This window comes from Tachyglossus aculeatus, chromosome 8 (genome assembly GCF_015852505.1).
Source record: "Tachyglossus aculeatus isolate mTacAcu1 chromosome 8, mTacAcu1.pri, whole genome shotgun sequence".
Lineage (NCBI taxonomy): Eukaryota > Metazoa > Chordata > Mammalia > Monotremata > Tachyglossidae > Tachyglossus > Tachyglossus aculeatus.
Window position 1 is genome coordinate 19050266 of NC_052073.1, and position 13696 is coordinate 19063961.

Here is a 13696-nt window from a genome sequence, read left to right on the forward strand (position 1 = left end):
CTCTCTATCTCCCTATCTCCCTCCTAACCCCCAAAGTTCCCGTGCCAGTTTAGAGCCAGTTGAGACTAAATGTGGGACTGACCACCTGGCCCAATCCTGCAACCATGTAAGCCCTGTGCATCCAAGGGAAAGAACAATCGAGAATGTTTTCAGTATCTTGGATATTACCCCTGCATTTCAGCCAGTAGATGAGAATTTTAAAAAATGGGGAGGGGGAAAGAGTTCTCCACATATTTCTTTTAACTTCCTTAGGTTGGCAGTTTACCAGTTGTATTATGTCACTTTGAGACAAAGGTTGCTTTCTTGAGTCTGTGAGATGCCAGGTAAAGGCCTGGTATTCCTTTGACTGATTGCAAGTGTCTTTTTCCTTTAAAATGGTGCACAGTTTCAGATACCAGCACAGGATATCATCACTACCATTATGGGCTTTGCTTTTGTCCAGATGTGAGAAGATAGTAGATCTGTGGAATTTGTGGGACAGTAAATGAGGTGTGGGAGTGAAGGGAGGAAAGGACGACACTTGTATTGTCCAGGATCATTGCTGTTTCAGAGCCAGGTCCACTGGACTCGGCTGCTTGGCTGGCAAATGGTTATTACTCCCAAGGAAAAGAGCCTTCGGAACTTGCTTTCACTGGCCTATTGGGCTATGTCTCCTCAAAGATTTCACTGCTGGAAGAGAGACTGGGATTATCCAGCTCCTTTGGACTTCCCTGTTCATCAGCTTGGGTCAGGGTGTCTTTGATTTTCTTCTTTCCCCTCAAAGGCTTCTTAGATGCTGTGAATATGAAAAGAGCCACAGAAGTTAGCTTCATGCCGAAAGGTCTTTCAGCTAACAACATTGCATGCCAGAATTTCTAATATAACATCACTAATTTGGGGCTCAGCGTGGCTCAGTGGAAAGTACGTGGGCTTTGGAGTCAGAGGTCATGGGTTCAAATCCCAGCTCTGCCACTTGTCAGCTGTGTGACTTTGGGCAAGTCACTTAACTTCTCTGGACCTCAGTTACCTCATCTGTAAAATGGGGATTAAGACTGTGAGCCCCCCGTGGGACAACCTGATCACCTTGTAACCTCCCCAGCGCTGAGAACAGTGCTTTGCACATAGCACTTAATAAATGCCATCATTATTATTATTATTAATTATTACTTCATAGATCACTAATAATAATAATAATGATGGTATTTGTTAAGTGCTTAAATATGTTCCAGGCACTGTACTAAGCACTGGGGTTGATCCAAGCAAATTGGGTTGGACACAGTCCCTGTCCCATGTGGGGCTCACAGTCTCAATCCTCATTTTACAGACAAGGTAACTGAGGCCCAGAGAAGTGAAGTGACTTGCCCAAGGTCACACAGCAGACAAGTGGCCAAGCCAGGATTAGAACCCATGCCCTTCTGACTCCCAGGCCTAAGATGCATTGTTAGAAATGGCCAGCATCCCTTTAATCAGAAATGGTTAAAACACTTGAGCGAATAGACTAGATCAAATCTGGGATTACCTCAGTGTAGCTGTTACTAGCCCCCGGATGCTATTAGTGTTTTCTCCAGCATTCAAAAGCATGTTCTGTACAGTTGGATACAGTCTGGTATAGTAGAGTCAGTAGATGATTCCAAATTAGCTTGCTGATTAAATAACTTAGCTGAATTGTTTCAATCAATATTATCTATTGAGTGTTTACTGTATGCAGAGCACTGTATTAAGCACTTGGCCGAATACAACAGGATTAGTAAACACATTCCAGCCTACAACACCTCTTGAAAACGCAAGTCACGATGCCTCATTGGCCAAACAATTATTTTAATTGGGAAATTATTTTTCTAACTGTTTCTTGAACACCCTCAGGATGTTCATGATGTAGAATAAAGCAAAGGCTCCAGTGAGTAACAAGGAAGTGTGGTTTTTCCAGGGTAGCTTGTAGTTAGGGTGATGTTGGAGGAAGAGAGGCTAGGATTTGCCTCACCTGGAGAATTTCCCCAAGAGGGACATCAAGCATACATCAAGCATCTGATGCCTAGTATGTCTGTTAGCCAGTCAGTCAGCAAGTATTTACTGAATATCCATAAGCTAACTCTTCTGAGTGACAGTTTGTCATGCAATGATGCAGAGAGGTGTCAGTTAATTCTTGGTTATCTGCAATAGCAGGAGGGAAAAGAGGCACAGATTGTACTTAATTTCATATATTATGAAACTGAAGTGATGAGCTGGGCCTCAGCTGCCCTATGTGGGGGGATGACTGATTTGGATGTTGGAGGGAGGTACGGGGGTAGAGAGGTGGCCTCCCTCCCTTTGGGGTCTCTGCAGAGCCCATGGAGTAGCACCGGTATAGGAACAGGTGAGGAGGAGGGCCGGCTTGGTACTGGCGAGAGCCTAGGCAGCCTGATAATTCATTTGTGGCAAACAGAAGAGTGACTGTACCATTACCTTGGACAACTCTCTAATTTGGGGATTCTGAGGTCCCTGCCTTCAGTAGTGGTTTGGTGGCCAAGTAGCTGGGTTGCAGAGTTTCAGCTTTTTTTATCTTCTCAGTGTGCTGCAGTTAGCACATTTCCCCAAATCCATCACATAACTCTGAATCACCGAGGCTAATTCAGAGAATTTCCATTCTCACTTGGTTGATTTTACTGCATGTGGATGTTCGTGAACTAACTGCTCAAGTACTGGTTGTGCTGGATAACTGATAAATTTCACAAGTAGTGGGCAGACGTGGGCAGTTACTTGGGAGGAAGGACCCTGCAACAAGTTTTAACAAGTTGTTGAAGGCAGAACTTGTAAGATAGTTAGTGTCCACAATACCTACCAATACAATGTTAGGGCATTTATTGTTTAAAGGACCTCTCATGTTCTTTTACACACATTTCCACCACTTGTAGCTGTGACTGCTGAATTAGACTGCTGAATTTCCTATGAACATTTCCCCTATGCAATCCAGATAGATTGGTTTCCATTGGTGGAAACCTTGGTGAACTTGATAAAATCAAGTCGGGGACTGATGCAGCCCCCAAGTGGAATATTGCCCACCCTGGTCTGAATCATCTGGCTTGCTTTCCTGGTTAGGTAGCTCCAGGGTGTGATTTTTAGGGGACTCCCTGCTTACTAATTGAGAAAATCCCAGTTTTAGGTTGCCATTTGCCAGTCTAAGAGGGCAGAGCTGCAGCAGCAGGAGTGGTGCCTGGACCAGGAGCCAATGATAAGGTGGCCCAGCGGAGCTTGAGGGAGGAGAGTGAGGACGAGTGGGGAACGACTTAGCAATGGGGAACCTCTCCCAGCCCCCTCTGCTAAAAGGGATCATCTCTTCCAGACTCCCTGGGAGAGAGCCAGTTCCCAAAGCTCTCCTAGACTGATTCCCTTCCTGTCTTTCGGGTTTCTCACTGGAGGGAGTAGCAGGAGAGTTGCTGAGTGTTTAGAAGCTCCTGATGCATGCAGGAGTTTGTGATAACCGATAAACCTCCTCCCTGTGTTAATAGAGGTGGTACTCGGGGGGTATCTTTGCCCATACTGGCAGTGGAGAAGTGGTTGTGACTGATAATCTGTCCTCCAGCCCTCCCTCACACTTTCTGCACAATTGGCAATGCGACCATAAGTGTTCCGTGAGACAGGGTGGACTAACAGTAATTTTGCCACTCCAAAGCCACCTGTGCTGCTCCAAAGAGTACATCTCCCAATATCCCAGCACTTCCACTTCTGACCTCAGCCTCCTCAGGGGTGGAGCATTGACTCAAGAGTGCAAAACTTGAACCCTGAAAGTTTGGACTGGGTTGGGGGAGTTGGAGGGCCCCGGAGTGTTTGATATCCTTCCCGCAAATTTTCCACCCAAGGCCACGTCTTTGCTGTTCTCTAGGGAAAACTGTCCTTGCAGGGAGGGCATAGAAATGAGGCTTTTCTGCTGAGGCGGTATCGACCATCTGACAGGGCTATTGCCTTTGTCCCGGTCTTATCAAGGGCAATTTTTTGCTTATTCACCGGTAGGAAATACCTGTACAACTCATGCTATTGTTCAACAGATGACCATACATAGCCAGTCTTAAAAATAAACAGCGGTGGCAAAAAAGCTTTCTTTAAATGTCAATATCTTATTGTTGAGAATTTGGCCTCTTCTGTCAATCAGCTTTTCTTAGCCTGCCTGGATAAACACTGAAGGACTCACATTTATTAGCTTAGGTGTTAAAAGTGCCCTTTTAGGCAGCCAGTTGCCAAGCCAATATGGCTATCCATTAGCAGAAGGCTCCATGGCTTTGAGATACACAAGTTTCCGATGTACAATGTTCCGTGTCTTATCACAGGGAACCCAAAGCTCAACAGTATCACCCTTGACAAACATTTGAGCAGCATGAAATTCATTTGTGGGAACAAATACACCTAGAGTGAGTAGAGGAAGATATTTTTACTCCTTTATAGCTTTCCTGCCTTTAAATTGAAGTTGCGATGTTAATCCATCAAACCCATGGTGGTGGGGTGGGATGGTGGGGGCACCTTAAAGATTTCAGATCAGAGGCAGCAACTGTATTAGAGCTACGACACCCAATATTGGGCATTTTCTTGTCTTTTCTATTAACACATCAATCATCCCCTGGTGCCAGTTCTCTAGCAATTACAGTGGTTTTAGCCACAGGATTGATTTGGGAAACAAATGACATTCTACAAATTGCCAGGGGCAAGCTCAGATAATCCAAAGGGAAAGAGAAAACACTGGTGATGTCCAGTGTTTTCCCTTGCTAGACGCTAATACTCCTTTAAGGCCTGACCTGCCATCATACCTTTTATCCAGGGATCCTGCCCCCTTTTCCTTTTCTTTTGCAAACCTTGAATCTTATCCTTCACACAAAAGTATTTGAGATCTTCTACCTGTATGTCTTGAAGGATTCCAGGGTTGTAATTGGGTGCCACCTAAACAGATGAAAGACATTTGTCAAGACTCAAGGCAGTGGATCTTCCGGTTCCAAGCCATTTCCTTCAGGGTTTCTCTAACCACATAAACGCATCCAAGGTCAAAGACAGAAGGAAAACTTACCTCACTGTCTGAAGTGTCAGGCTCATCTGACTCCCTTTTCACAGAGTCAGCATCGTCATTCTCTACAGGACAAAGTAGAGAAACAATAATATAATTGAAGTATTTGTAAATTTTTACTGTGGACCAAGCACTGTACTAAGCGTTGGGTTGATACTAGTTAATTGGATCAGACTCAGTCCCTGTCCCATATGGAGTTTACAGTAAGAAGTTGGGTGAACAGATAGTATAATAATAATAACTGTGGTGTTTATTAAACACTATGTGCCAAACACTATGCACTAGGTTAGAGGCAAGATAATCAGGTCAGACAGACACAGTCTCTGTCCCACAAGAGGCTCACAGTCTGTGGAAGGAGGACAGATATTGAATTCCAATTTTACAGATAAGGAAACTGAGACACAGAAAAGTTAAGTGGCTTGCCTAAGTTCACAGAGTGGGCAAAGTGGCAGAGCCAGGATTAGAGCCCAGGTTTTCAGACTCCCAGGGCTCTGCACTTTCCACTGGGCCACACTGCTTCTCAAGGTTAAGTATGGAGGTGGGATGGAAATAGAATCATACTCATGGGGCATCTGTAACTACTGGAGAATATTACTGAGGGAGGATGTGAAGTGTTCATTGCTCAAGAACTAAAAAAAAAGATAGACAACTTTCTTCTTTGGATTGCTTGGAATTTATCTGTATGGAAGCAGAGGACCAGAGCAGTTGATGTCTTGAAGTCTCTGACAACTTTGGAAGCTAATCAATCTAGCGTGGAAAGATGATGGGTATGGGAATCAGGACACCTGGGTTCTAGTCCTCTCTCTGCCATTGGCCTGCCTTATAACCATGGATAAATCCCTTGACCCCTCCAGGCCTCTTTTTCCTTATCTGTATAAAGGGGAAAAGACACCTGTTCTTTCTCTCTCTCAGACTGTGAGCTCCGTGTGGATCAGGGACTGTATTCCATTTGACTATCTTGTACTTATCTCAGGGTTTAGCACACAGTGTTTAATAAATAACATATATAATCCAAGTTACTGCTGATACCCCCCAGTGCTAGAGTGCTTAAAAGTGACACTTATGTTTGAAAGAGAAGGGAGGGAAGAAGAAATTCCAAGCCTAGCTAAGCAGAAATCTTATCAGAAAAGTACAGATAGGTAGGAGAGGATTTAATTTTTAAGGGATAGAATGAGACAAGTAATTACTGGTTAATGGGGACAGCTCCCTCTCTAGGATGCTGCTCTCTACCTGGAAATGCCAAGTACAATTCCATACTGGTTCCTCCCTTTATTTTTCACCTTTGCGGAGTCCATATATGTCTTCCCACTTTTCAAAATTGGGTAAAGGAACTAAAGTTCAAGATGGAAGATTTATCCAGGGGAATCCGGAGCTGGGATTAGAACCCGGATTGGCAATGTGGCCTAGTGAATACAGCATGACCCTGGGAGTCAGAAAGACCTAATAATAATTATGGTATTTAAGTGCTTACTATGTGGCAAGCACTCTTCTAACACCGGGGTAGATAGAAGTTAATCAGGTTGAACAAGCCCCTGTCGCACATGGGGTTTATATACTTAATCCCCATTTTACAGATGAGGTAAATGAGGTACAGAGAAGTTCGGTGACTTGCCCAAGGTCACACAGAAGACAAGTTACCTCATTTGTAAAATAAGGATTAAGACAGTGAGCCCCTGGGGGCCAGAGACTGTGTCCAACCTGGCACCTCTGTATCTATATCTACCCCAGCGTTTAGTACAGTGCCTGGCACATAGTAAGCACTTAACAAATACTTTTTAAAAAAAAAAAAAACAGCGAACAAAGCCTGCCGAGCTGCCAAATTGACACCAAACCCCACCTGAAGCACCTTTGTCAGTCCAAACCTACAGGTCTCTCAAGCACAGTCAGACTAATAATAATAATAATTATGGTATTTGTTAAGCACTTACTATATACCAATAATAATAATAATAATAATGATGGCATTTGTTAAGCGCTTACTATGTGCAGAGCACTGTTCTAAGCGCTGGGGGGGATACAAGGTGATCAAGTTGTCCCACGTGGGGCTCACAGTCTTAATCCCCATTTTACAGATGAGGGAACTGAGGCTCAGAGAAGTTAAGTGACTTGCCCAAGGTCACACAGCAGACATGTGGCAGAGCCGGGATTCAAACCCATGACCTCTGACTCCAAAGCCCATGCTCTTTCCATTGAGCCACGCTGCACTGTTCTAAGCACTGGGGTAGATACAAGGTAATCAGGTTGTCCCACATGGGGCTCACAGTCTTAATCCCCATTTTGCAGATGAGGTAACAGGCACAGGGAAGTTAAGTGGCTTGCCCAAGGTCACACAGCAGACAAGTGGCGGAGCTGGGATTAGAACCCACGTGCTGTGACTCCCAAGCCCGGGCTCTTTCCAGTAAGCCACTACGCTTCAAATAATAAATAATATAATTATAATAATAACAAATAACTAGATAAGAAATGACCCGTCTGCGTCTTTCAGGAATGACAGTGGAACCTCTTGTCTCTATTTCCTTGGGGATCTGTGGCAGATAGGAGTCAGGGGGGCCAGTGTTTCGCCTGTTCTCTTTTCTTCAAGCCGGTCTCTATTTCCTGTGGGATCTGTGGCAGATAGGAGTCAGGGGGGCCAGTGTTTCGCCTGTTCTCTTTTCTTCAAGCCGGTTGCATCAGGGTGCAAATGTCATTTTATGAAAGTCTATGATCAGGACCGAGCCCAGCAGAGGGAGCCGAGGAGGAGCTCTGGCACTCAACCAAGTAGCAGCAGCTGCTGCAGCAGTGAGATTAAACCAGCTGTCTGTAGCCTGCAGGGTTAGACGCTTAACTCACTGGGCCATCTGGGCTCGGACCTGTAACAAGTCCAACTTGCTAGGTCCCTCAATAGGAAACGTGATCGAGGAGAAGCAGAGACGGTTTCTTTGGCCTAAGAGACTAACTTCAACTCAAAGTGGTTGCATCACAGAGGTGGAACTAGTGAGTGGTTACGTTTTTCTTCTCTGTGCTCTTGCTATGGGCCCATTTAAGCCTGAATTTCTCAACTGCTCCTGATTTCTCCTGGGGGGGAGGGCCAATTTCTGTGGTTAGTGGGGCACTTGGGATCTGATCCAGCCCCAGCAGGTCCCAGTGACCCTTGGAGAGACTCGACGCAGTTTCTCTAAGCATCTTGTTTCCACTGCTGGAGAATGAATACTGGGCTGGATGGGCCACCGGTCTGGCCCATCGATAACATTGTTTATGATTATAAGTCCCAGATCCATCTGGGTCCCAAATGATGGTTCCATGTCTCTGGACGATCAGTTCAATCCAGAATCTCCAAGGGTCCACATGGGGGCCTGGTATCCTGCTCTTCCTTGAAATCCCTGGGTCCAAAATGGTCAGACTGGTCTGGTTCATCTGAGTCCACTGTAGTGAGAGAAAACTACCAGAGGAACCCTAGGCCAGACCAGATCCAACCCAGAAGGGAGAACAGTACTCTTTTCTGGATCCTTGTGAAGGAAATGGTGGCCATGTGGGCCTTATTCCCCATTCTTATTCAGGCAGTGATAGGGATGAGACCAGGAAAAATGGAAACCTCAGTTCCCAGGGGGAGGCCATTTTTTGCCTGAATCAAGTTTGTCCCTGCTGCTTCTAAAGAGCCCCACTCCTTCTTCGTCAAGGGAAGTGCCACCCCCATCTTAAACCCTTTTATGACTCAGTAATCCTCCTCCCCAAGTTTATCCTTCAAATTGGTTAAAAGTTGCCAGCCAGTGGCAAGTAATATCTTTCTGAAATTAAAACCAATATCAGCATTTTATTTTCCCACATCAAACTGGAGCTGGTATAGAGGTTGAACAGAAGAGTTGGGGGTTTTTCATTAGTGCAAAATTCCAGTTTCACTCCAGTCAGGCCTCTGTCCCATGATTTCCACATAAGACTGAAGTTGTAGGGTTGGAGATGGATGGAAGAGGTACCCATTCCTTACTTCTCTTTTCACCTGCTCCCAACCTACCCTGGGCTCCTGGGTGCTATCTGCAGCTCCTGGCTGTGTGGCCCAACTTTCTTCATGATCCCTGTGGGGACTTGGCCTTCCTACCCGCAGGAAGGAGGAGGGAGGAGAGTGTTCCAGTCAGAGTAGAACCCTGCATGAGTTTGAGTCAGTCTAGGAGTCCAGAGTCTTATCAGCTCTTGGGGGTTGGGTTGGGTCGGGCCAGGCCTAAACCCCCTTTTACCCTCCTAGCCCCGTGCATCCTTAATAAAGGTCTACTGGGAGGCCAGGAAGGGTGGGGAGGGGGTGGGAGAAGAGCAGCATCTACAGCATTGCAGTTGGAGGACTGTCACACATGAAGTGAAGGGACAGTGAAGCACATGGGTTTTCCCTGCCTATGAGCAGCAAAGCCTCCAGATGTGAAGCCGGCACTCTCCTGTACAGCCAAAGGCCTGGCCTTAGTGATGGAAACCACACATTAGTTTATTCTGAGGACGTTTCTGGAGACACGGGAGCAACTCAACAAAAACAAAGACTATTATAGTGAAACTAGGGTATCTCGTCATTCCACAGGTCCAGGACTTTCCAATTCAAGCCAAATCAGTGATCTGATTGCAGGGAAAATGGCTGGAGATAATTACAGTATGAGTAATAGACAGAAACATATTGGGGGAAGGAAGAGAGGCGAATGGTCCTAACTGGGTCCAGGAGGGAAGCTGAGGGAGAAGGGTTTTCTCGTAGGCCACAGGGCACGATGCAAGGCTAGAGGTTAGGTACTCCACATTTGCCCACTTCAGAGTCAGAGACCAAGGCATAGTATGTTAGGTCTCACTCTGCAGTAAGATGGCTTTTCTTAAAGCTGCTTCCTGTTAAGCAATTGATTTTTTTTTTCCCTAGAGAAAGCCCATGCTCCTGGTGAGCAGAAATCCCATGTGGTGAAGGATGAGGTCAGGGGAGTTCCAAAGGTAGAAAGAGAGCAAAAAGTCCTGTGCTGTCAGCAGAAATAAACTGTGTTCTACCCAACCAAACCCCCTGACTTGCATTATTATCATCACTATTTATTTATTGGTTACCTGGTTGAGCGTCTGTTTCTTGTTTCTGAGTTCGGAGAGACAATCTCAGTCTTATTCCTGGTTCATTTTCAGGCTCTCCTGAAGCTAGTTTATTAGGGTGATGTTCTTGGGGTGAAGCTGTCTGATCCTATAAAATAATATATAGGCAAGATTGAGCATAACCTAAGCCTGTGGGTATGTATGCCCTCTGAATTCACCATTGAGCCTTAGGAGTTGAGAAAGCCTCACTTCAAATTCCACTTAACCACAGCAGTGAAACCCTGAACACTAAACTGGTTGGGACCTAGGAATCTGTGCTTAGCAGGGTAGTCATGCAATAATTACAGATGGGTCTAGGTTACTTGAAGGAGTCTCTGTTAATTTTGATTTTCAATGAGATTGAATATTCTGGGGAATGGTGCAAGACTTTTTGGGTCTTTGATGGCAGGCATGTCACTGATTTAATGTCCAGTAGGTAACCTAGAAATCAAATTCTAAGTAAAATCAGAACCAAGTTTTAAGTGACAATTCTCCCCCCAATTATTTGGATACGTTGAAGAAATTCAGAAGTCTTTAGAAGGGCTAAAATTGTCATTTAGCTCTAAACCATGAACAGTGGGGGTAAGAAGGATGCTAACCAGCTGTTATCCACCTCCACAGAGATCAAGACAAGAAGATATGGTTGTTAATTGCAAGGAAAGGAACTACCAGGCTGTGAGGGTGCAGAGTCATTGGCAGGGTAAGTACTGGGGAGACAGCAGGACCTTTTTCCTTGGGAATCTTTAGGAGTAGCAGAGAACCATCAGATTTGGGAGGTTCCTCATGGAGGCAGAGTAGATTACATTTTTAAGGCCCTGCTAGCATTATGACTCTATGTTCTTTCTCTCTTGGTAAAGCTACTCTTGCATAAGTGTGGTATTTATTTAATGCTGAATCATGTATTATTCTTATTATGTAATGTGCTACCAGGCCCAAGCCATGTGCTAGGCACCTTAGGGAACCCTATCAGTATCCTGTTCTCCTGGTAAGACGTGACCTTTCTTGGAATATAAGGAACTAGTTGTTCACACTCGAATTCAAACATCCAAAAGTAAACAAATCTACTGTATTTTTAATCTTCTTTCTTTCCAGTGTAGGAGTTGCCAGTTTAGCATTTCCACTCCTTCTTATCTGTTGTCATTATTGGAGTCATCAATTATCTAATCTTGATTATCAAATTGAATCTTGTTTGGCTAATAGAAAGGGGAAAAAACTGAACAAAATTGGGCAAGCACCTGTCTGAGATGGGCAGACCCAATTGTGTTTGGTTATGCAAACTTCCAATTGGCCCCAGTTTCTCTCTGCCTTCTTCAACTCCCCGCTTTCATCCTGTCCTTCTATTAGGTGGTCATATGTTGATCTTGGCTTTCCTCTAGTTCTCATACCTGTTAGTCTCTTTTCTGTGCCTATAACCCTTTGTAATAGGTGAAGTTGAACTTGTTTATTGGGCTAAATTTTCTTGAAGCAGAGGCAATTAGTGATAACAACAGACATGAAGGAGACCTATCAGAAGACAGCCGACCTCCGCAACTCTACAAATGGTCGTATCTAGTTATTTTGACTCTGAAGCCACCATTATTTAATGCACCTTGAGTATATATACCACCTTTCCTCATGGGAGATTGGAAGCAAAACATGGGCCTCTTCCTGTGGGTGGAGATGGACATTCCCTACCCCTCTGAGTAGCAATCAGGCATTTCTTCCTTTCATTGTCATTCATTCAAACATATTTACTGAGTGCTTACTGCATGCAGGTCACTGTACTAAGCACTTAGTGTCCTCCTTTGGGAAGTTTGGGGCCTCTCCCTTTACAGGGTGGCTTGAATTTCTGACCATTATTGCTCAAACTCTACTCTCAGAAATATTTGGACTGCGATTCACTTACATAGGAAGCCACATATCCTTCTCCTTCTTGGTCTGCAGCCCCTTCTTCACTTCTCTTAGGATCTCCTTGGTTGGGATCTTGGAGCCTGCCGAGGGTGGATGAAGAATGTTCACTCTCTGGAGGCTGGGGATTCAAAATCTTGACGTTCTGATGAGAAACCTTTTCATCCAACTTTGGACTTAGCCACTGACCTTCTGCCAGTCTGGGGGATTTGAGCCAACTGGTTAATTTGGGTGCCTCCCGACCTCTCCCATAATCTGATAGGTCTAGAGGTTTGTCCGTCATATACTCTCTAGTTGCCTCATTTGTTTCCCCTTGGTCAGACGCGTCTGTGTCCTCCAAAAGCACATTTCTGTCTGTTTCTTTGAGGAGTCCCACTGACATATTTTCCTCCTTATGGCCTTCTCTGCCCCTTGAGTCTGAAAGTTGGAGGGGCAAAAGGAGCTTTTCTTCTGGAGCTGTGGGAACTGGAATTTGGTTTCTAGAGCTCTCTGTTCGGATTCGTAGTTCTCGCTCCTGCTGCTGTGCCAGGAGAAATTGGAGCCTCTCTCTCTGCTCAAGAAATTGGAGTGTTCCCTCCAGTCGCTGGTCCCTCATGTAAACAATAGCTCCAGGAAGATCTAGAATGGCCGGCTGATCTTCCCAGTCCTGCATCCGGGTTCTCGTCTCCACATCTTTGGCCTGGAACATTTGGGTTGAGAAATTATTTTCTCTTCCTGAAGAAGGGCAGTGACTCCGTAGCCCGAATCGATGCAAAGAGAGGTGCTGGTTGAGGAGGCAGAGCTGTTCACTCCGGGCGGTCAGCTTCAGGGTCTCATAAGACGAAGTCACTTCGTGAGACTCTGGTTTACTGGCTCTCAAGTAACCGCTTCGAGAAAAAGAAGGAAAGGGAAAGTTCATGTCAGAATTAGGTTTCAGGATGGATAGTGAGCACCCCTTGACCCTAGGTGATGTGTCCATTCTTTGAGCTCAACTGTGATTTGAGCTTCAGCACAGATGGGTAAGAGCAGGGACTGAGATATTTCAAGCCACAGTTCAGATAGCTACTAGGGCTAGAGGCTTTGTGAGGACAGGAGAGTGTTCAGCTTTGGGGCAGAGGGGGTGGGGTTGTGGCATTTGGTAAAGCATTTAAAGGAGGTGGGAGACCTCTCTCAAGGGCAGGGCCTGATTCCTAGGAACTAGGAGACTAGCTTGGGTCTAGTCATGGACTTATTTGAGACCTTCTCTAGACATCAGCAACCATTCTGAGATTGCCCACCCCTACCTCCTGCGGAGTCAAGGAGGTGATAATGTGTGCTCCGGGGAGGTGGAGGGAATGACCTGGATAACTAACCTATCAAGAACCCACCAGAGTCTTATCTGGCCCTCTGAAGGGCAGACATCTTCCCCAGTGGAAGAAAAATGGACTTGATTCTTTGGTGACCAGAGAGCTCTGCATTCTTGCCCTTGCTTCCATGTCACCATGTCACTTTCTGAGTACTGAACTGGGGCACATGACCATTTCTGGACTGCAAGCAGTGGCTGGTCTATCATTTTTTAAACTTGGGGTTGGGTGAGATTTGCTCCCCGCCACCAAGGCTTTCTCAGAGGGTTAAAAAGGCAGCAGGAATAGCCAAGCCAAATATGCAACACTTGAAGCTTCATTTTTAAGGCCATATGTAACTATTTCCCCTTACCTAAAGAAGCATCTTTGACCATGGGAGCCTGAGGCATGCTCTCTGGAAGGCCCTCCCACTACTTGGGTAAGATGT

The 13696-nt window shown here is 45.4% G+C and overlaps 1 protein-coding gene across 3 annotated transcripts in view; it reads right to left on the reverse strand.

Annotated features, from left to right (window-relative positions):
• Positions 1–318: 318 nt before the first annotated feature.
• The window catches only part of RBBP8NL (RBBP8 N-terminal like), a 53563-nt gene continuing 40185 nt past the window's right edge, over positions 319–13696 (reverse strand). For 2 of the 3 annotated variants that reach the window (XM_038750382.1, XM_038750381.1), the window contains exons 10-14: positions 11946–12813; positions 10043–10169; positions 5009–5070; positions 4755–4884; positions 319–775 (exon numbers count right to left, since the gene is read on the reverse strand). In XM_038750382.1, the coding sequence (XP_038606310.1) occupies positions 645–775; positions 4755–4884; positions 5009–5070; positions 10043–10169; positions 11946–12813 (1318 nt within the window). In that variant the 3' untranslated portion in view covers positions 319–644. The remainder of the gene's footprint in view (positions 776–4754; positions 4885–5008; positions 5071–10042; positions 10170–11945; positions 12814–13696) is intronic. The other variant, XM_038750383.1, reaches the window with a different exon arrangement.